The sequence below is a fragment of the Halichoeres trimaculatus genome, unplaced genomic scaffold, assembly GCF_033239565.1.
Source record: "Halichoeres trimaculatus isolate MK-OKI-2021-1 unplaced genomic scaffold, fHalTri1.1 fHalTri1_scaffold_10, whole genome shotgun sequence".
In the NCBI taxonomy this organism is placed as follows: Eukaryota; Metazoa; Chordata; class Actinopteri; order Labriformes; family Labridae; genus Halichoeres; species Halichoeres trimaculatus.
In genome coordinates this window covers 24,191,206-24,213,039 of record NW_027437187.1, presented here as the reverse complement: position 1 = coordinate 24,213,039, position 21,834 = coordinate 24,191,206, and the positions used below count along the sequence as shown (strand labels likewise).

General features: G+C 41.4%; 1 protein-coding gene across 2 annotated transcripts; it reads right to left on the bottom strand.

Moving 5' to 3' along the window:
- Positions 1 to 577: 577 nt before the first annotated feature.
- eea1 (early endosome antigen 1) lies at positions 578 to 21,795 on the bottom strand. 2 transcript variants are annotated; one of them, XM_074677502.1, is made up of 30 exons: positions 21,636 to 21,795; positions 18,613 to 18,690; positions 18,365 to 18,477; positions 18,233 to 18,287; positions 18,088 to 18,153; positions 17,960 to 17,990; positions 17,755 to 17,859; positions 17,412 to 17,533; positions 16,069 to 16,224; positions 15,474 to 15,488; positions 15,071 to 15,187; positions 12,261 to 12,599; positions 11,855 to 12,004; positions 11,595 to 11,714; positions 10,949 to 11,152; positions 10,620 to 10,820; positions 10,361 to 10,474; positions 10,067 to 10,222; positions 9,851 to 9,990; positions 9,401 to 9,731; positions 9,224 to 9,325; positions 8,932 to 9,130; positions 8,700 to 8,815; positions 8,392 to 8,577; positions 8,169 to 8,300; positions 5,785 to 5,970; positions 5,464 to 5,702; positions 3,317 to 3,437; positions 3,132 to 3,230; positions 578 to 3,046 (listed from the first exon to the last, which is right to left on the bottom strand). In XM_074677502.1, exons 1-30 carry the CDS (start codon positions 21,657 to 21,659, stop codon positions 2,924 to 2,926), a joined length of 4,140 nt encoding a protein of 1,379 aa, XP_074533603.1. In that variant the 5' UTR covers positions 21,660 to 21,795; the 3' UTR covers positions 578 to 2,923. The 2 variants fall into 2 exon arrangements, with proteins under 2 accessions (XP_074533603.1, XP_074533604.1); XM_074677503.1 differs by lacking the exon at positions 15,474 to 15,488.
- Between the last annotated feature and the right edge of the window lie 39 nt (positions 21,796 to 21,834).

The following is a 21,834-nucleotide window of genomic DNA, read 5'->3' as shown; positions in this document are numbered from 1 at the left end:
TTTCAGCAGACCTGGTGTTTTCTGGCAACTTGTTCCAGATATTTGGAGTATAGAAACTGAATGCTTCTTCTCCTTCTTCATGTTTGGTTCTGACTCTGGGGACTGAAAGCAGACCTGATCCAGATGACCTAATGGTCTTGATGGTTCATACTGGATTAGAAGATCATTGATATGTTTTGGCCCTAATCCATTCAGAGCTTTGGAAACCAACATGAGTGTTTTGAAGTTTATCCTCTGACAAACGGGGAGCCAGTGTAAAGACCTCAGAACTGGACTGATGTGATCCACTTTGTTGCATTTGCAATGCAATAAATACCGATCAAAAAATAATTAAACCTAAATTGTAATCGGTTTGCCAGTTTGCTTTAAATTTTGGTTCAGCTGCAAAACTTTTCATAAAAGCAGTTTTGTATTATGGAGAAATGCGGCTCCTCTGACATATTTAGTGGAAAGATAAATCTATAAAAAACATTTGATTCATTTTAAAGATGTCAGGAATTAAACTTCTTGTTTCTCAGGAGGTAAATTCTTATGGACTAAAAGAACACACACAAGAAATTAGAAAGATACTGTAGATTTTATTCAGGTTTGTCATGATGATGAATTAGAAAAATCAACAGGTGCATGTGAACATGACTTACAATACTCCTCTCTCAGCTCGCCCTGACTGGTAATACACAGTGTGTCACTGCTCACATTGAGCCGTGACCTACGAGATGTTGGCCTAAGGCACACCTTCACAACCATCACGTGTGATACTCTAAACAAGGAGAAATGTGTGTGTGAGTGTGTGTATGTGTGAGCCACAGGCCAGTAAAGTCCTCATGCATGATAACTGACAGCAACGCAAAGCAAGCCACAGTTCAGTGTTTACACGTCTGTGCTGCTGATTTATTATAAAACTAAGACACTGATGAGTTCACATCATGTTTTAACATCCACAAGTGTTAGATAATTCATTTTCCTCTTAAATTACAAACATTTACAAAGATAATTATGACAGCCTTATTAGCGAGCGTGTACGTACATCAGGGCTAGGAATGCAGAAGCCTGTATGAAGTTGGTGGTCTTCCTCTTGTGGCTGGGATGAGATCAGAATACAATAAGGTGCAGATCATCTCTCTTTAGTTTGAAGGGACTGTACAGTTTGACAGAAAAACCATGAACCCCTCAATCTAATGCAGGCGATGACACAAATCAGATCTAAGATTTAGAAATAGTGCTTTTTCCTGTGCCAATCTGAGGTAGACATAACAAAACCAAGCAACACAAAAAGACAGGTGTTCTCCGGAGCTTGCAACTGAGATGGACGATGATTTTTAACAAGCAAACAAAGCATTTGAGCTCATTTGGTTGAGTCTGAAACAAGCTGAGTGTTGCAAAATGCCAGCGCTCAGGGTCGTCTGGCTTACAGTGTTTTTCTGCCTGCTCCAGTCTTCAGACAACTTCACAATAAGATCTGACCGACATCTGACATCGTTTATAAATTATACAAAGCAGAGATTTACTCAAACAGTGCCCTCCGTAGCAGACATGCTGGACAGGGAACCGTTATTCACAGCTGCACCTGAATGCAGCATCAACATGCTGGAGAGACACTGAGGCTTCAGAGCAGCCGCCATTCACACAGCAGCCGAACACAGCAGGCCTTAACACTATAACACACACTCTGTTACTGCACAATACACACAGCCACAGTTATTGCTTTAAGCAGAACACACACTCACACTCTCACACTCTCACACACACACACACACACACACACACACACACACACACACACACACACACACACTCACACAGATCCAGCAGTACTCAGTGCTGTTGATTGGGGGAAAAAAAGCAGCAGGAAACAAAAATGCACATGCAGGCACCTTCAATGACTGCATCACTGTTTTGCAGAAAGCACCACAACTTGTGAAAAAAATAAACACAGAAACAGAAACATGGCATGGCAAAAAAAAGACTGTACATAGAAGAATCTCTGAACATCATACATGCTGCTTTTGAGATAAAACATCAGACACTGATTTAAAAACTCAAAGCTTCCAAAGAATACTTAAAGATGAAATCAACGCTCAGCTGGATCCACGCTGCAGACATTCTTTGGTCATGAAATACGACGAAAACATGGATTTTACACACGTGCTGCCACACAAAGGAAACGTGTGGAAACTGACGATGCCATGTCTTTTTTTAGTTATGTACATTAATATGCTGGTTTTTATTTTAAGGGCAGTTTTTTAATATTTGATTTGTAATACAAAACATTAGCTGCTCTTTACTGATGGGTATTCTCATTTCAAAGCCTCCATGAAATCCTGACAATACATTTAATACAACCTGTGAAATGGTCATCTCCTATTCTCTTGTGTCAATGCTGCTTTTCCCATATGCAAATACAGTTTTTCAGTGACACAGTAAAAAAAAAGAATCAAACATTTGATGAAGTTACTCAGATAATTTGACTTTTTGACGGATCAGTTCCCTGCATGTACCTTTGTAGGGCAGCAACAAGTTTCACCCTTCACCTTTTCTCTCTGATGCCTATGCGGCCATCTGGCTAATGGTGTCAAAACAACGATGGAGATGTGAACTTAGAGAGACGGGTGGTGCTGTAATTCTCACTGTCTCCACTCTCTGGCAGTCCACAGGAGTAGCAAAGGCACAAAAACAGATACAGACAAATCCCAACTCATCCCACCACATTCCCAACACTCATCTCTGGTGTGTCTTATTTTTAAACCAGTTAGACCCCTCCACACCAGAACCAGACGTCGCATGAAGAAGGTGGGAGCAGTGTGGGTTCTGTCCTTTATAGTGCACATTTAAAAGACAAAGAGGCCGCCTTCTGCCCGCTGCAGGAGGAAGAAGAGGGGACAGGGGTGTTTGTGGGGGGAGGTAAAGGGATGAGAGATGGAAATCACCCTTGGAGCTCTTCAAAGCATGTCTCACAGACGCGCACGGGCTTTTTCGAGGACGGCGTGAGGGCGTTTCTCGATGAACACTCAGCACAGAAAATGTTTCCACAGTGTCTGCAATGGTGCTGGATGTTAAGAAGAGACAGAGAGGTTCAGTGTTTGACACTCGAATCTAAGCGCTTCACCTGTGAGGATCAATTTTCAGCTTACCTTCCTGACTGAGAGAGAAAAGCCTTTCCCACAAGCCATGCAGTTCTGTACTTCATGATCCTCAGCCCACTTCCTGGTCAGGGACTGGGACTGTTTGATCTGAAGGTACCAGCAGGAGAAATTACAATCAGAGGATGCGCTGTTCAAATATCTTTGTTCTCCATGTCAAGTGTTCAATCACTGACCTGGAGCGACTGGTTCTCCCGGCCCAGCTCCTGCATGGCCGCCGTCGTGTCATCCAGCTTCCTCCTCAGCTCCACCACCTTGGCCTGCAGTTTCTCAATCTCACCTTCACCCTTCACACACCTGAAACACAGCCACAGAGCACCAATCAAGATGTGTGGGCACGTTTGTCCGTGGCTTATGAGGATCCCCCACCACTTTGACTACTTATTACACAGCCATGATGAGAGTTGATCAGTTTGATCTCCCTGGTTGTTCTCCATGAGCACAGCACTGTTGTTAACACGAGTGTCTGTCTAATTTAAATTTAATACAGCTGATTATATTGCACTCGTTCACTGAAGTCTTGAGGGAGAACAAGCGTGTTTGGACATCACAATTAAAGCCTTTTAAATAGCCTTGTTATTCTGTTTGTACACAGGCGTCGAAACATCAACCACATGTTAACAGCCTCACATGTTATATGAGCGCATGACAGGCTTTGTATTATTCAAGTGATGTGTTGTAGGCTTGGGCAGACTCTGGATAAGGCCTGTCTGGCTGAAGCTGCATGGCAAGAACTGAAATCTAAGTAAATGTTAATGCTTTACTCATAGCAAAAAATGTCTTATGAGACTTAATGTGAGCCTCATCCACTAAGTAAACGGGAAAAAAATGCTTTATTTCAAGCAGTGCTTTCAGGTGATTCAAAAAAGTAATGTAATTAATTACAGGATCTGTAATTAATCAATCTAATTGATTGCATTTTAGGACATCTGCTTAGGTTCCCCTAATAAAGAATTTGGATTCTAGGACATTACAGAATTGTAGTGCATACATGAAGAAGAGAAGATTCGTAAATTCACATTTTTTCAACTAGCCAATATTAAAATGTCTGTGTTCACTGCCATTAACGTCAATAGATGCAAGTTTGATTGCAACTGTTTACTACAACTATAGATGTAAATTACGTTTTTCAGTGGGGGGAGATGGGGGCTTGTCAATCAAAATCATGCTCCTTAACTATTGTGGGTGAGAGCAGTGCTCTCTTTGGATGAGAGGTCAGCATGGATATGAGGAGAAAATGTGAGATGACAGAGGCATAGAGACGTTGCAAGTTAGAAAAGTTCAAGCAGCTCACACTCGAACTGAGGATGTGTCAAGGTAGTTCAGAGAGAAAGGGTGGCGCGATCGTGAGAAAAGACGACAGAGATCACGGAGAGGATCAAAGGATGGAGCCCCTGAGATGAATCCAACTTAAAAAGTACATTTTGTTGTGTTTTGGATCAAAAACAGGGAGAGAGAAATAAAAGAAGAGGGTCCACTCTTCTTGGGTAGTTTTGGTGTTTACATAGTCGTAGAAAACTGTAATACTTGGGTCTTGAAAGATTGTTTAAGATACTCTGGAAATGGCTAGCAGCCAATGAGTCAATCGCATTGATTTTTACAATGCATTTGTGGTGCAATTAATTAATCTAATTAATGTGTTAAAGTGACAGCCCTAATTTTAAGATACTAAAAGAAAAAATGATGCCTGAATTCCTTGTACAGAGTAAAGAAAACCTGGCAATGGGAAAAGACAAATTCTCCTTGACTAGTTTCTTGAATAAAAGCATAATTTGTATTTTAAGACCTCTGTGTTCAGTGATTTTTTCTGGCTGAGCAGAAAACACTTTGACAGTGCAAAGTGTTCAAACTTTTTCTATGATTGGGTAAATCATTAAAAAAAAACAGCCATTTGGCTCGACATAAACAGACATAAACAGACTGAGTCACATCTTTTTTTTTTTTGTTGTCCATCCCTTTATGTTCTTCTGCATCTTCAGCTGACAGCTTCACCTGATTGGTTTGTCCTTTTGTGACTCAAAAACCTGCTCTTTCTAACCCCTTAGTGTGCTGCAATGACTCATGCAGAATCCATAATTATTCTATGATTAATTAAGATCATGGTTTAATTTAAATTTCTTATGCTGAAGGAAATGAAGGTATTGAATAATTGATGTTATTAACGAGTAAATATGAGGTCAGATGACATATGGTAAAAAAACTCCTCAGAACGGACGTTCAGCAGCTCAGGTGACTAATTAGGAGGAGAGGCTGTTAAAATGTGAGACATGTTTAAATATATGTTTAAATTTGCCGACATGTTCAACAATCAGTCTCATCTCACCTCTCAAGTAGAGCCCGCCTCTCGTCCTGGTTGTTCTGCACAGTGGCCTCCAACACGGCGATCTCTCCCCTCAGCTCGTCTGTCTGCTTCTCCAGCTCACCAACTCTCCGCTGGCTGCCCTGCCACTCTCTCTTCAGCGTGGCTACGTTTTCATTCAGAGCCGTCACCTGCACACCCAGCTTGGCCTCCACCTCCTCCCTGCGCTTCACCTGCTCCTCTCTGGCTTGCTTCTCCGACAACTTTTTGAAAGAAACATTCATTGTGTCACAAGAAAGATCAGAACCATATGGACAAGGAATAAAACTAGTCAGGTGAGCCTACCAGCTGATCCTCCACATGCTTTGTTTTGGCGATGAGCTGCTCCTCTCTCTGGCTGATGCTGTCCCTGGTGGCCTGGTGCTCTTTCTTCTCCTGCTCGATGCTCTTCTGTGCAGCCTCCACCTGGCCCTGCAGCTCCAGCTTCTGCTGGATTAGCAGCTGTTTGGCTTCCCGCAGCTCACCCAGCTCCTGGAAAAGTAGAACACACACACAATGCAATATGGTGGTAAAGTATTCACATTCATTACTCAAGTAGAAGTATAGATACTAGGGTTTAATAAGAAGTTGAAGTATCAACTCAAGCTTTTTACTTAAGTAGAAGTCTAAAAGTAATGTTTTTTCAAACTACATTAAGTATGAAAGTAAAAGTAACTTGAAGGAGGGAAAAATGCCATTCAGGTCAAAAGCTTAGACTGTGCCACAGGGGTTTATAGTTCATAGAGTTCATCCCTACTCTTGAGTCTCTGCCACGGACATCTTCATACTAAGCTACATACGTCTGTCATGTCCTTGCTTAAGTGTGGCGTAATTGTGCCTGATGGGTTGCGTACAAACACTGCGAAAAAAAAAAAAATCTTATCCAGTGTTTTTGTCTTAATTTAAGTAAAAATTGTCTTATTACACTTGATATGAGCCACATTCAACTTGTCAGTCCAGAAAATTGTCTGGGTTCAAAGACAAAAACGAGGTCTGAATTGATGTAACAAATACAAAAAAATCTGCCAACTGAACAAGAAAAAATTGCTTCAAACTAGAATAATGTCTTGATTCAAGTAACTTTTTTCTTGTTCCATTGGCATTTTTTTTCTACTTGTTTAAATCAATTCAGACCTAATTTTTGTCTTTAAATAACTTAAAACAAGACATTTTTCTTGAGTGTTTTTTGTATGATGACAAGCTGGAATGAAAAGCTGGAAAAAACAGAAAAGAAAAAAATAAAAAAAATAATAAAAAAATGAAAAAAAGATAAAAAAGAAGAAGAAGAAAGGAAAAAAGAAAAAAAGAAGAAAAAATAAGAAGAAAAAATGAAGTAAAAAAGGGGGGACAAAAAGGAAAAAAAGAAAAAAAAGGAAAAAAAAGAAAAGAAAACAAAAGAAGAAGAAAAAAAAGAAAAAAGAAGGGAAAAAAGGAATGAAACAGGAGCAGAATTTTTACTTAAGTAAGGTAAAGTTTTTTTTACTTAGTTACTTGACATCTCTGGTGGTGCACACCCTGTCTCAGAGGAAAGAAGCAGTTACTCCTGTCACCTGCTAGAGTCAGTTTAAAGTAGAGCAGGTCTGAGCTTGCTCTGACACCAGCTTCAAATCAACTTAAAGATGTTTAAAGGTTCAAGCTAACTTTAAATGCTTAGCCATAACTTAAGAATGAGGTTCTGCTGACCTACAGTTTATCTGAATTAAGCTGTTTACATAAGCCACAGGCAGGAGCAGGTCATTCACAGGACATTGGATGTGGGTCATGAGCTGGAACTGTAACAATCCTAAGGTACAATCTAACCCAGGGCTGTCCAATTTGGGGCCCGTGGGCCAAAGTTTGCCCACCAGGGATTTTTTTCGGCCTGCTGCCTGTGTTTGAATTTCTATTTCATATGCACATTTTGAATTGTCATTTTTATTTTACCACCACCAGCAGCCTGAATTTCTCACTTTTTATTAATTTATTGTTATACTTCCTCTTCTGACCACAAATTAACACTGTGTTACATTGGGAGTGGGATGGCACTAGTCCTATCAGCTCAGATCTGGAGGTCCATGACCACATGACCAGAGAGTGAAAGGATGCTGGGTCAAGGCTGGGATGGAGAGTATGAGACAGTGGCACTCTGACAAGAGAAATTTTTAAAAAGCTGGGAACCTGAGTACTTTTTTACAGAAATTGATTCCACAGCAGTATCCTTAATATGTAGGCAGACAGTCACTGTTTTAAAAGAGTAACATTTTTGTGAATTAATGTTAATACAGCAGCCATTTATAGGGGAAAAATTTAAAGCAGGTGTCCAGTTTTATCTTATTATTAAAAAGATGGAAAATGCACTATTTTGGTTTCATAGGAGCATGCTGTGTCCCATGCTGTTCAGGTTATATTGCACTAAATGTCTTTGAAGACACAGGCCCAGTATTTGTGCCATGTGGATGTCCAGTAATTTCATGCTGTGAAATATAGGAGAGAAAAGTGTTTTTATTTTCAAAGTTACTTGAATGAGTATTTATTTTGCACAGTTATGCTGTAGGCATATTAAATATCATGCACTGCAACATAAATGTTAAGTTTTGGCCCGTGACCCTCCACCTCTTTGGCTCTTCACTGAAAAGAAGTTGGGCATCCTGATCTGGTCCTCTTTGAATCAACACAAATTCATTGTTAGCTTCTTCTGAAAAGTGACTGACCTTCTCGCTCTTCTCTGTCAGTCCTTTTAAATCAGATGTCAGTTTGGAGCTGTTCTTTTCCAGAGCACTCTTTGCTTTGTTCAGCTCCTCCACTTTACTTCTCTCCTTCTTCAACTCCTCCTTTACTTGACCCTGGTGAAAAATGCATAAGTTTTAGAATCAAAACTGAATCATATAAAGTCACAGGTGTTTGTGTCCATGTGATGGACTGTTTTTTTCCAACCTGTTGCTTCTGCATTTCCTTCAGTGTTTCTTCCTGCTGCTGAAGCTTCTGGTCCCGTTTAGCCAGCTCTTCTTCCAACGAGCTGCGGCTCGTCTGCATTTCCTGGATTTGAGCCTCCAAGCTGGTTTGATGGGTCTGGTTTGCAGCAAGCTCCTCCTGTGAAAGCTTCAGCTTCTCCCCTGACGCCTGCAGACAGAAAAAAAAAGTGAAAGGTCAGTCACTGAGGAGGCTCAGGATAGACATTCGAACATCATCCCCCTAAAGGAAGCCATAATGATTGTCCTTCACCCCCTCCTGCATAAACCGACCTTCAGGTCTTGACGCAGTGCAGAGACTTCAGACTCCTTGCCATAGAAGTCAGACTGAAGCTTGGCAAGGCTTTCCTGGCTCTGAGACACCTGTTCCCTCAACTTACTCTCCTCTTCTGCCTGTAGAGTCAAGAGTCAGAGACACAGTAATGAACACAGGCAAGATTTACACATCAAGATTTACATGAGCAAATCTCAGGAAATGCTGATAATGACCTTCTGTAAGCGCTACTTGCCTTTTTGGCATTAACGTCCTTTAACTCTGACACTTTGCTCTTCAGTTTCTTCACCTCCTCCTCAAAGGATCCCTGGGTAGTCTTAAGTTGTGCTCGCAGCTTCTCCACCTCAGTCTCCTTCTCCTTTAGCGCCTCCTGCGTCTTTGAATGCTGCTGCTCAGACGTGGTCAGCTGCACTTTTAATTTTTTCTCCATCTGATGTTGTAGACATAAAAAAAACTGTGTCACCCTAGGTTCTAACAGTTTACTTCTTCTTTTGTGTTTTTTTTTTTTTTTGCAAGATTTTACCTCTTTCATCTGCTCCAGCTGCTCTTTGGATTCTGTCATTGCCTTTGTGATGGCCTCGTTGCTCTTCAGAAGCTCCTGTCTGGCCTTTTCATTGGACTTTTCCTAAACATTAAAACATATAAATGTCATGTCCTGGTTTCATACTCTGTGGCAAAAACTGCATCTCATCAGACTTACTTTTTCCCCCATAGCTGACTGATGCTTCTTCCTCTCTGTGTCCAGTTGAGTCTGACTCTCTTTCAGCGCCTTGTTAGCCTTGGTCAGGCTCTCCTGCGTGGAGGCAAGCTCCTTCCTCTGAGCCTCTTTCTCCTGCTGTGTTTTCTGTAAGTCTGCCTGCAGGCTCTGAGCTTTCCTCTCCAGCTCTGCATGCTTAGCTTTAGCTTCCTGCGTCACCTTGTCCAGATTTACCTTGAGAGCACTTTTGTCCTGCTCACTGCGGTCCAGCTGCTGTTGAATGTCACTGAGAGCAGCTGATTTTGTCTTTAACTCCTCTTGTAGTGTTGTAGCCCTAAACGGAGTGAAGCCATTGATTTTGTGTTTAAAAGAAGTGAAACAGATAGAAATTAAAAGTAGTACACATGTTCTATTGAGCATTTTTATTGTGTTTCTGTGAAAGTGATGTCTCACCCTGCTTTCTCTGTTTCCAGCGAGCGTTGCAGCTCCTTGGCTTTCCGTTTAACCTCTGACCCCTCCTTCTGTAGCTTCAGCACCTCCTGCTGAGCCTGATCACGTGTCGCCTGCAACTCTGCAGCCTGTGTCTCCAGTTTCTGTCAGATAAGAGCCCAAGATTAATTTCATAATGGGTGTCCCCTATAAGATACTTATAGTTAAGACTCTCCAAACCTTATTGAGCCCCTCCAGCTGCTCGATGCGCTGCTCTAAAGCCATCAATTTGTCTTTGCATTCCTTCAAGCTGCTCTCCAGCTGTGTGCACTGCTCCTGCCTCTCCTTGAGTCTTTGGGCCTGCTCTTCCACCTTCTTCTGAGCTTTATTCAGCTCCTGTACGTGGCAGTGAGGAAGGGGACAGGATGAGAGGGGCACAAGAGCACGTTAGCTTAGAATATGGTGCATTATGGGGAACACTGCCTTGTGTTTTAGCTTCTATATGAACACCAGTGGCACCAAACAGGAACCAACCTGCTGCTTATCCTGCAAAGCATGCTGAGCTGTCTCCAGGTTGTTCTCCAGGTTCGCCTTCTGTGCTGTCTTTGCTGCTTCTGTTGACAGCAGCATCTCCGTCTTTGCCTTCAGCTGGACAGAAACAACACCGATTAAACTCTATATGAAAGAAACTAGATGCTGAAGCAACAAACCATTACGTCAACAGGAAAACAAAAAAGAATCAATCGCTCCACTTTATGTTTTTATACACAAGGATATGCTTGTTCAGTCTCACCTGAGCATCCAGCTGAGACACTTTCTCTTTGCTGTCTGCCAGCTGTGTGGTTAGTTCAGTAACTGACGTCTCCAGGGTGGTGGCTCTGTCCTGGGCTGAACGTACCAAGGTCTTCTGCTCCTGGACCTGTTTATGTAGGTTATCTTGGGCCTGCTTGTTGCTCTCTGATTGGTTCTTCAGCTTGTCCGTCAACTGTGTAACCTGTAAGACCCACACGTTGAGTTTGGATGATCAATGTTAGCATTGTTATAAATATCAGAAAGGTTTCCCCTCTGCTAAATCGTGAAATGAACCTGTGTGTGTGTTAAAGTCTGTGTGTGCGCACTGACCTGTTCTTGTAGTGCATGGTTTTTCTCTTTCAGCTGGTTGAGCACAGCCGTCTCTCCCTCCCCGGCTTGGATCTTGGCACACAGGTCATCCCTCTCAGTTTCCAGCTGGCTCACGATGTCCTTACTCTTCTGCAGCAGGGCCTCCAGGTTCTGGATCTTCTGGTCCTTATCTCCTATTTGACGCAGCACCTGCTCCAGATCATTCTAAAAAAAAAGTGAGGGTGGGCCAGAAAAGACAAAAAAGGTCACACAAGGTTTATTTTTTTCCAGGAATGTTTCTCTTATGCAATATGTGAGATCTTATTTCTCTGAACACCACTGTTTATTCAGGAAAGTTTTGTTTTTAGAAGAGGAACTTTGGAAAATCTTTCAAGCCTCAAAGGATTTATATCAGTCATAGAAATCTTCTACCTCAGAGTGTTATGATTACAGATCTAAAATTTGTACGACTCACATGACTATTTAATTTTGGAGGACAGCTGTTTCAGCGAGTAAGCCAAAGTCTAAATCTTAAAATAACCCTTTCACATTCTTCTCTCCTCTGACACAAGATGATCTACTATAACTTAAGCATGAACAGTCATTGATTTTAAGCCTTACAGTCCAACAGTACAGACGTTCATCACAATGGTAATCTGATCAGTACCTGTGCCTCTCTGAGTTTGCCGTTGGTGTTTTGTTGCAGTGCCTGCAGCTCCTGGTGCTGCTGTTTGGCTTTCTCCAGCTGGTGCTGCAGGTCTGTGTTCTTGCTGGCACCCTCCTTCATCTTGAAAGGCAAAAACACAGACATTAAAAACTCTTCATGAAAGTTTTACTCATTTCAGTTTGATCTTACCTTTCAGTTACATAAAGAAAACAGATTCTTCATCTGTGCTGTATTTCATGAATCTTTCATTCATATCCTACCTGTTCCTCTGCTCGGGACAGTTTGAGCTGCAGGTCTGCTGCTTGCTGCTCGCGGTCCTTTAGTTTCTCCCCAGAGAGCTGCCTCTGTTCTTTGAGTCGTCCCTGAACCTCACCAAGCTGCCTCTCCGCCTCCAGCAGCTTAGCATGCAGCTAAGAGCAAAGACAGAGAGAGGGTGGTTATGATTAAGAGCACAAGATCATAAAGCTAACAGAAAGAAACAGAGAGAAACAGAGAGCAAGTAAAGTGCAGGACATCATCATCATCACTGCTCAGCAGAATATCTCTTTCATCTTGGAAGCTAACAGCTTTACAGTCAATGTTATTCTTGTTGTCAGTTTATCAACTGTTGCTCTAAATCAACATGGCTGTGATTCACTGTGTGTGACCTTTGACCTCCCTGCTCACCTGTCCAATCTCAGTTTGCTGCTGAGCTCCCTGGCTCTCTTTTTCTTCTCTCTGATGTTCCAGCTGTTTCCTCTCCACCTTCAGCTCAGCGTGCTTCACCTCCAGTTCTGTAATCTCACTCTTCAGCCTGACCACCTCCTCAGCCCTCTCTCTGAGTTCCACCTGGGTCTTCTGCAGAGACGCTTCAGCCCCTGACGCACGGGCCTGGAGCTCCTGAACCTCCAGCTCTTTCTCCCTGAGGCTGCCTTGAGCTCCCTTCTTAGCTGCTTTCTCAGCTCCCATACGCTCCTCCAGCTCCTGATACTCTTTTTCTTTACGTGCAAGCTTTTCAGACAGGCTCTGTGGAAGGTTGAGAAGAAAAAAACAAGACAGGATAAAAAGTGTCACTATGAGATTGATCTTGGGTCTTATGAGAAAGAATTAAGATGGACAGAATCAAAAGGTTAATGAGAAATAGTTCACATGGTTTCCCTTTTTTTTTTCAACTAGTCATTTCTTTTTTCTAAAATAAAACAGTTTGCATGACAAGAGCTGTAACACGCACAAACACCTACTCCTCATGTGATATGAGTTATGGAAAAGAACATACAGCCGAGCAGAGTCAAGAGTAAAGAGAGGTCTGACATTTCCAGGAGAAGGTTAACTACAAAGGACTTGGAATAACGTGGCGTGTGTGCAGCACTTGTCCTGTAGCTGACAAAGCACTTGGCAACAAGGTGATAAAAACCAAAATGTTGTTAATGGAGGAGTGTGCTGCTAACTAGGGAGTGTGACAGGGAGGCTGTACTTTACAGACATTCAATAAATCCCTGCAGCTCTACACAGCAGCTGGCTGACGTTAACAACCCTGTGCGGGCATTTTCTATTTGTTCCACTCCTCTTTTGTTCACCCTGCTCTTCTTGTGGCCTTGTTTCTGTACTTCTCCTGTCTCTGCTTTCTAACCCTGGTGTTACGAACAAATAAAACCTCTTTGACTGTTGTCCTGTCTGTCCCAACTCCTAATCTCCCGTGTCTCTTCTCTCTGTTTAAACTTGCTAGAAATGTGTGGTTTTAGTGACCTGCCTCTCATATTTAGTTTTTTTCTGTAGGTGAAAGTGTAGTTCATGCACAAGAACCAGAACTGAAAAAACATAGGGGATCAGAGACTCTATAAACATAGATATATTCTCTTTATTATCAGCCATTAGTTTCTGGAGAGACCTTCTGAAGCCAAGCTCTCACTAAACCAAACATTTGGTCGAACTAGAACTGACAGAAGAGCTTTTTTGACAGCCAATGCTGCAAAAAAAGAAATCTAAGCCACTGTTCATGTCTTATTTCTAGCAAAAAAGACTAAAAAAGTGACTCATTTCATGGTGTTTAAATACAAAAATGATGTCTAATTTTCTTGTAAAGAGTACAGAAAATCTGCCAAGACTAAATTTGCTTGTTTAGTTTCTTATTTCAATTTAAACAAACTTGACAAGCACATTTATGCTACAAATAAGACATGAAGCCTTGCTCATATTTCAGTTTTTAAAGTGCACCTGTCTGACAGATAGAGCATGACTCTGTTTTTGCAGATATTAGCCTGAACTTTCAGCCTGTGCATACTCTCAAGAATAAGTTACAAAAATGAACAGCTAACAAAATAAAGAATTTAAGCTACAGGACTAAATTATATCAATTATATAAATACAACATTTTTATACTGCTGTTAAAATTAGTTTTTTAGTAGATGACCTAATGGGAACTCTGTGGCTTTTTCAGCCTGCCTAATAACTATTTATTATTTACCTGAATGGGAATCATAATGAAGTTTTTTCACCTGAATAAAAAAAAAACATTTATCTGCATACATACATCAGGCTTTGAAAAAGGTAAAAGTTTCAAAGTGAAAAATTTGTCCCATATAATTCACAAGCTCTATTTTGTATATAAACTTTCTAGGTACTGATTGCTAATTTTATTTTTCACTTACTCTTTACTTATGGCACACTTTATTTATCTTATTTCATTATCTACTTTATTACCCCATCTCTACTGTGTGATGAGCAACTGGTAACACCAAATTTCCCCCCTGGGGAAAGATAAAGTATTTCTGATTCTGGTTTGACTCCAGTATTAAATGCTGCTCTTTCCCTTCCCCACAACAATGCACAGCTCTTTTCTTTTGTGCTGCTGATCTAAATCATTTTTTGCATATAATGATTTAAAAAAAATTTAATGAATGAGAATCCTTGTTCAGTAATAGCATGATGAGATCTGATCACTGAAAACGCATTAGAGAGGCAGCATTCGGCCCAGTGTGATCAGCTGTGCTCTAAGCTGCCCACATGTAATCAGATCAGCCATGCCAACACCATGTCTAAATTTCATCATTGTGTGCTCCTCAACACTTCAGTCTCTTTGCTGATAAGGTTCTGCGACATGTCTCAGGGTATCCTGTAGCAGGGTGGGGCTACCATCCAGCTCTGTGTTCTTGGAAACCGACTTGGCAAAAAGGAGAGGCATGTCTAATGTGGGAAGGCTCTGTCCCTGTGCCTCCACGCCAACATTTAGTTACCTATGTTTGTATTTCACCTCAAGTGTCAGAGCTGGCATGGCAAGCATGCTTCCTGATGGTTTAATTATAGAGCCGTGTGTTTGATTCTGTTATTTAAGTTATCACAGACAGATTATGGCGTCGGGACACAATGCAAACAGAAAGAGACTGACAGTTGCTGGAGACAGTACATGTTAACACCAGTATGAAATAGAAACTTAGAATGTGCAATAAAAAACAAAGACGAGACCCAGAGAGTTGTTTTTTACTATAGTCGCGTGTTACCTGGCTTTGCTGTTGCAGATTATTCAGATTGCTCTGAAGCTCGTGGATCTGTTGTGTGTAGACCGCCACTTCCTGAGGGCCCTTCTCCAACTCTGCTTTTAACTGAGATATAGTCATCTGAAAAATAACAGAATAATACTTAAGTTTTAGTCTTTTTGCAAAGTCATCTTTTTCCACATACAAAGAACAGAGGCCTCACTGTGACAGGACAGACATACAAAAAGAAAAACAGAACATCAACTGAGTCACAACAAGACTTCAGTCCAAAGAAACATGAAGACGCAACATGCTTTGAGGAAAAAAAAACTTTTCAAACTTAGACAAACTCAAAAAGCGTTGAAAAAAAGAATGCTGCACTTCATAACTTGAGGCTAATTTTTGGAAAAAACATTTTTTTTTTTACCTCCAGTTTACGAATCTTGGAGAAAGAGTGGATACATATTGTGAAGAAGACGAAGGGGAAAGAGACACAGAGATACAGACAAAGGTAAGTCACGATACAACAACAACAAGATCTACGATATGGAGTGAGATGCTGCTGAGGGGAGAAATTACGCCACAGCAGCATAGAGGAAAATTTACAGAACAAAACCTAAACTTGTGGAAAGATGAACAGTAAAATATGAAAATACGTGCAGCCATAGATGTTCAGAGCTGAGCTTTGCACTGCCTGATAAGGCTTTATAAAAATCTCCTTTGGAGACCAGGCTGAATTATTCGCCAAGTATTTAGTAATGAATTCATGAATGTCATTTTTTGCCAAACCACAATACAACTGGAAGGCAGAGAGCCGAAAACATAAGCTCAGCTAAAATATTCAGAAACCACACACCAAACTCATAGGAAATCATAGAATCTGTGAGTGTCTGATGGTGGTTGTAACAAGAACACTTCAGGCTGTAGGAGTAGCTGCTGGGTGGAAATCTGTCAGTATGAAGTCAAAGAATCAGCATACCAGTACATGATGGTAAAAAAAACAAGGTTTTCGTTGCCCTCACCTCTGAGGTAGTGTAACTAGCCTGCAGCTGCTCGTAGTGGTTCTTGAGGCGATCAGACTCCTCCTCCCTCTCTCGGGTCATACTGTCCATCAGCGTCTGCACCTGCACCAGCTCCTTTTGCAGCACCTCCACATCTTCCACTCCTGGACGCTGCAGCTAGGGGGCAGAGTGGGAACAGAGGGATCAGACAGAACTACAACACTCTAGACTCAGAAAATCAGACGTCCTAAGCAAAATCTTAAAGGGGACATATCATGCTTGTTTCTCCTTTTCACTATGCCAGACTAGGATGCCTGTAAAGCATTTCTGCCCTCAGTACAAGTCATTTAGTTCCTTCATTGCCCCCCAATAGCGTTCTCAATATCCTCATTTTAGGCCATTCTGAAGATCTCGTTGAAACGCACCATTTCGAGAATGACCTCTAGTAACCTTGCAACGTCACAGCCCTTTGTGCTCTGATTGGTCAGTTCTATCAGAGGGGCGGAGGGGGTGGAGCCAGGGGGCAGTTTTTGCAGCATGGCAGTATTTACAAACTTGCCACATTGAATGGAGCAGACCGAGTGAGTTTGCTGTTTGCCAAAACTTCACCGTAAGGCATTGATAGCACTAATAAAATGGCAGAGTGTAGGATACGTCCTTTTGTATTGGACCCCGAGTCAGACCCAGACGGTTCTGCAGCTCAGGAGGAAGAAAATCCACCTCAACACGGATCATCTCAGGACGCTTCAGTGTGGTGAGTCAAAGCGGTACTATTACATGTATAGTTTATATGTTTATACTCGGCTCTTGGTGGGTGTATCCCTCGGTGGCGGTTGCGTGACTAACAGACATCACAGAGGAGGAGCTGCTTTATCAGATTACTAAAATAACAAGAAAGGATCCTTGTGTCGTCACAAAGGTCGAAATCTAGCAGCCAAATGTCAATGACCTACTTTCAGAGGCATCAAATCTCATTCTAGGATATCAGAAAAAATACAATATCTTATTTTTTGAAAATTCAGGGGGTGAAAGGTCTTGTTCTCAAATGTATTATATTATATGTAAGTATTAAATCAGGGATCAGCATGATATGTCCCCTTTAAGTAGTGTCTGCAGCTATGTGTGTTTAACGATTTTTCATATTTAGAACTCTTAAAACTGAAAAAGGGCTTCAAACATGTTAAGAGCACCATCACAAATCTAGTCTGAGGCAGTCTTTAGCTCTTTTGATAAACTCTGGTCCTGGAATTAAGTTCTTTGTGATGTTTCTATAACAACATTGAAGGGATTTTCTTTGATTCTTTCAGCAAACAGCTCAGAGCCACACAAATTTCATGCTGTCCATTCAGGGGTTTGTGTTGTACCAGTTCTGTTTGAAGTCTCTCATTCTCCTGCTTCTCTTTCTGGAGCTGTTCGGTCAGTTTGGCCAGCCTCTGGTCTGCAGCCTCCCTCAGGCTCTTCTCCTCATCGTAACGAGACTTTATATCTGATTCAAAAATCCACAAAGAGCCATTAAAAGAATTGAAATAAAAAGGAAACAATCGGATTAACTGGAGATATAATTCATGGATCTTTGCATGTAGTCTGTCAGAGAATGAAGAATGCACACTGTACGAAGGAAAAAATACAAAGGATGGATTGAGCTTTACAGTACTGAGTACTTCAGTGTTGTTTAATGACGTCTCCGTCCCCTCGCCCCACACTGACCTACTATCTCTGTGGCCAGCTGGGCAGCCTTCTGCTCAAACAGGTCTTTCATCTGCTTGATGTTGAACTTCTCTGTCTCTGCTTCATTTAACTTTCTTTCAAGGACTGAAAAAAGATCACCACAAGTTGTTAGAATTTAATTTTTGCTATCTTTGTTTTTGTTGTTGTTTGTTTTTTAAAGGCATATTTAATATGAATCCACCACCTGAATCGTCTGAGCCTGTTTGCCCGTCGTTCTGGGAAGAGAACAAAATGTGAAGTAAGAGTGAGAAATGTCTCCTGCAACACTTTCACGTTCAGCTCTAAATCATATTAATATCTTGAGGGAATTACTTGCTTCAGGTGTCCTTGGACTTTGTCTAACTCCTTCTTCAGCTCCCCAGAGAACCACCTTTCCTCCTAATTAAAGAAACATACACACATAGTATAAGAAATAATGCAGAAACCACACACCTCTGGTAAGGAAACACATCTTTACCTTGAGAGACACGTGCAGGTCTTGAACCTCTTGTCGCAGCATTGTAAGATCCTCCCTTAAAGAAGAAAAGAAAGTTTTAAAAATACATTCAGCAAAGTTACTCTCAGTAGCTCTAACATCTTTGCATCTCACCGAGAGGGCGCCACATGAGCAGGCAGGTCTCCGGTGTCATGGAACAGCTCATAGTGATGGAAGAGCTCCTCAGCAGAGTTGTGAGACTTCATGCACTGAGGACAGATGAAGCCCTGAACACAGAAACACACTGTCAGCATCAATCATTTGACGGTTACTGATCAGAAAGTTTGAACTTGGTGGTTTAGCTTGTAGAGTAGGAATATGGTTAAAAGTTGTCATAGTAGAAAACTGAACCGACACATTACCTCTGATGTCTGGTCATGGTTTAGATCTGTGCTGGACTGCTCTGACTCTGCATTCTGGGACCCTCCTTTCCCAGGAGTCTGAAAAAGAGAGAACACACTAGATAAGAATGAATCCATGGATGTATTTGTTTACTTTAGAGATTAACTATCGTGAAAATCTGGGCCAATACTGACATTAAAACAACCAGCCATTAGCTGATTCCAATACAAATGTTTTTATCCATTATAACCTCTTTGTAGTTCTTGTGTCATAGCTTAAAAACAACATGTCTGATTTTTCTCAGAAGCAGTGTGTCACCCCCATGAATATTGAAGAAGTAATTCCCCGGCACCGGGATGGCATAACAGTCCATGGCAAGCAGCCCTAGTTCCAGGCAGGTTTGTCAGCGTCAGCTTCATCTACTTTAACTGATTTTTCAACCTGCTAAAGCTTCATCAGGTGCAGTCACTGTCACCCACTGCTAACTGTCTCCAGTATAGCATAGTTGTTAGGTTGAGCACCCCACAAGGCTAGCTCTCGAGCAGGTGACCTGGGTTCTAGTCCAGGCTGCAGGCCTTCTCCTGCATAACGCTACCCACTCACATCCTATTTCCTGCTCTATCAAAAGTCCTGTCCTCTCTGAACAAAGGACAAAAAAATGTAACTGCTATAATAACACAAGAACTCTCTGTATTTGTGTCCTGTCTTCCTCTATCTCAGACCTCTGCCTCTACACTGAGCAGCATATCCCCTACATGATGCGTGAACTAACCCCCATGCTTTATGGTAGCCATGGTGTGGGTCTGGAGATGTTCAGTTTTGCTTACACTAAACAATCTGAATGCTGTGTACACATTTTGGGAGTTAATCTTCTTACAAACAGTAGTCCTGATATCACCTTTTCTTATTAACAGCCACAAGCTAAAGCTAAAGCTATAGCTGCTGAAGTTTCTTGTCATTACATTTTTAGTTAGTTGGGTAAGTTCCTTCCTTTTTTATATTACACTGTGTATTGAAACTGACCAGCCAGCTTTTCAATACTCCAGACAGGGGTGTAGTTACTGAGAACACTAATGTGCTGCCTTTGCTCTCAAGTGTTTCTGCCTCCATTTGCCCCTCCCCTAAAGTTATCTTACGGTCAGGTTTCAAACAAGAGTTCATTCACATTAACCCACACATCCTGACCGTAGAGTTCTTACAGGAGGAACAGGCGTAGGACTGATAAAAAAACAATGTCTCTGGCAAATGAAGAGATCGTTGTTTCATTAAATCAGCCTATAGCATAAACATATGAGGTGAACATGCAACTGGACATGGACGTGGTCCATTCACAGAATAAGGGATAGGCTAATGGCGGTGAGCATGAATAATAAGATGACACGTGGGTCTGTGGGTTGGGAGAGGGACTTTGAACTGACTCATCTCAGAGCTGCTTGGAGGGCTGACAAACACCACTTTGAAGGCAGGCTATGCATTGCATCATGGAACAATCTCTGACCCAGTTCACAAAACAACATGCCCATTCACTATATCACATAAAAACAGAACAATAATCTACAAGATTTGTTTAAAGACAGCAAATTAGGTAAATATTGGCTGGTTAAAGCTTGTAAATTAGATGACGTTATATGGATTTTCTCATGTTGATATGTTTTATTTTTATCAACAGTTATATACTATGAGAAATTCTGCTATTTTGTTTAAATACATGGTAGAATATGCCAATAGTGGTGTCCAGAAGAAATAGTTGAAATAGAGTTGCTGACATAGAAAAGTTTTATGATTTGCCAAAGTGTCTGGTGGGGAAACTGTTTACATGTGAAATTTCCTGATTATTTATCCATTTAATCAACCTAATTCACCATTAAGAATTGAGTTCCTCATTATAAGTACCTGTACTATAAAATACCATTAGATCCTGGTCAAAGTTACAATGGTAGCTACAGTATGATGGTATAAAAATAAAATATTCCATCAGTCTCTTGGTAATATGATAATGTGTTTGAGATTTGAGTCTGAGGCAGTCACTGGCTCTCAGATTTCTTCATTGGGAGAAAAACTATGCTTTGGAGAGTGAGTCCTTTCATCAGTCAGAACCAATAAATCCAGAAATATCTAGCAATGCCTCAGTTATTACCTACACTGTGTGAATACTTAACAATTTACTGCAGTGGTGCGCTGTTGTTTGGTGTGGAAAGGAAACAGACCAGACGACAACCTAGCATTTTATTTTGATGTGATTTCTGGGCGTAAATTTCAATGTCAGTTTGACAAATCCTTACATATATTTAAATTATCAAAGGTTTCACTTTCCAAGTAAACGGACTGTGACTTCAAAGTGTACACAATTTGTTGGCAATACCCCATGGTTAATGTAGTCCTATATTAGGCTGATCATTTAGCTAACACCTGCTACAACAACTGGTTCCTTTAATGACAAGACATCCATTTATCCAAATAACTATGTTTCTGTATGTATTCGGAGAACCTCAGGGAATTCAACAGCGTGCCGGTCAAGCAGGCGACACTGGACTTCCTAACGGTCAACCTGTGGCTAACGTCAGCGTTAGCATGTGATGACTAGACGATGAATTAATTCACCGCTATAGCGAAATGATTTGGCGACTTGGCAGGTTAACCAGCTACGTTGTTCCTTGCTCCAATAGGACTGACATAGTTGACGGACACGTTAGTCAGTTATTTTTTCCGTTGTATTTTATATACAGCCACTGCTAGCTTGCTACATCACTGTCAACACTAGCATCAATAAACTGCACCAAGTTAGCCTTTTGAAGCTAGCCATGGCAACACCACCGAGTGGGCGCTTGATATGACTACTTGTACCTGACGAGATGGCGGGGTTTATTTCGAATAGATGGGTTCCTGTGACATGCAAAAATCCCACCCACCCGCGACACCCTCTGTTATAAAAGATGCGTCCCTTTCAAGAAAACATATAACCATAGGCCTGTAACTACAAAGCAAAACGACTCGTTATAAGCATAAAAGCCAACACGGTGACTTTTCAGCAGCATAAGCTTACCATCTGAAGTATCCGTCTAAGCATGGCCTCGACTGTGTTTGATGATCAATAAATCCGATCAGGCAAAGTTTACGTCGCTGTACAATGAACACCTGACCAGGCTCAGGCAACGGCGGCGGATGGGCGGGTCGTATAGGGCTGGTGAAAGCAGGGCACATAGCTCGGCTACATTCAAGACAGTCAGAAAGTCGCCCACTTA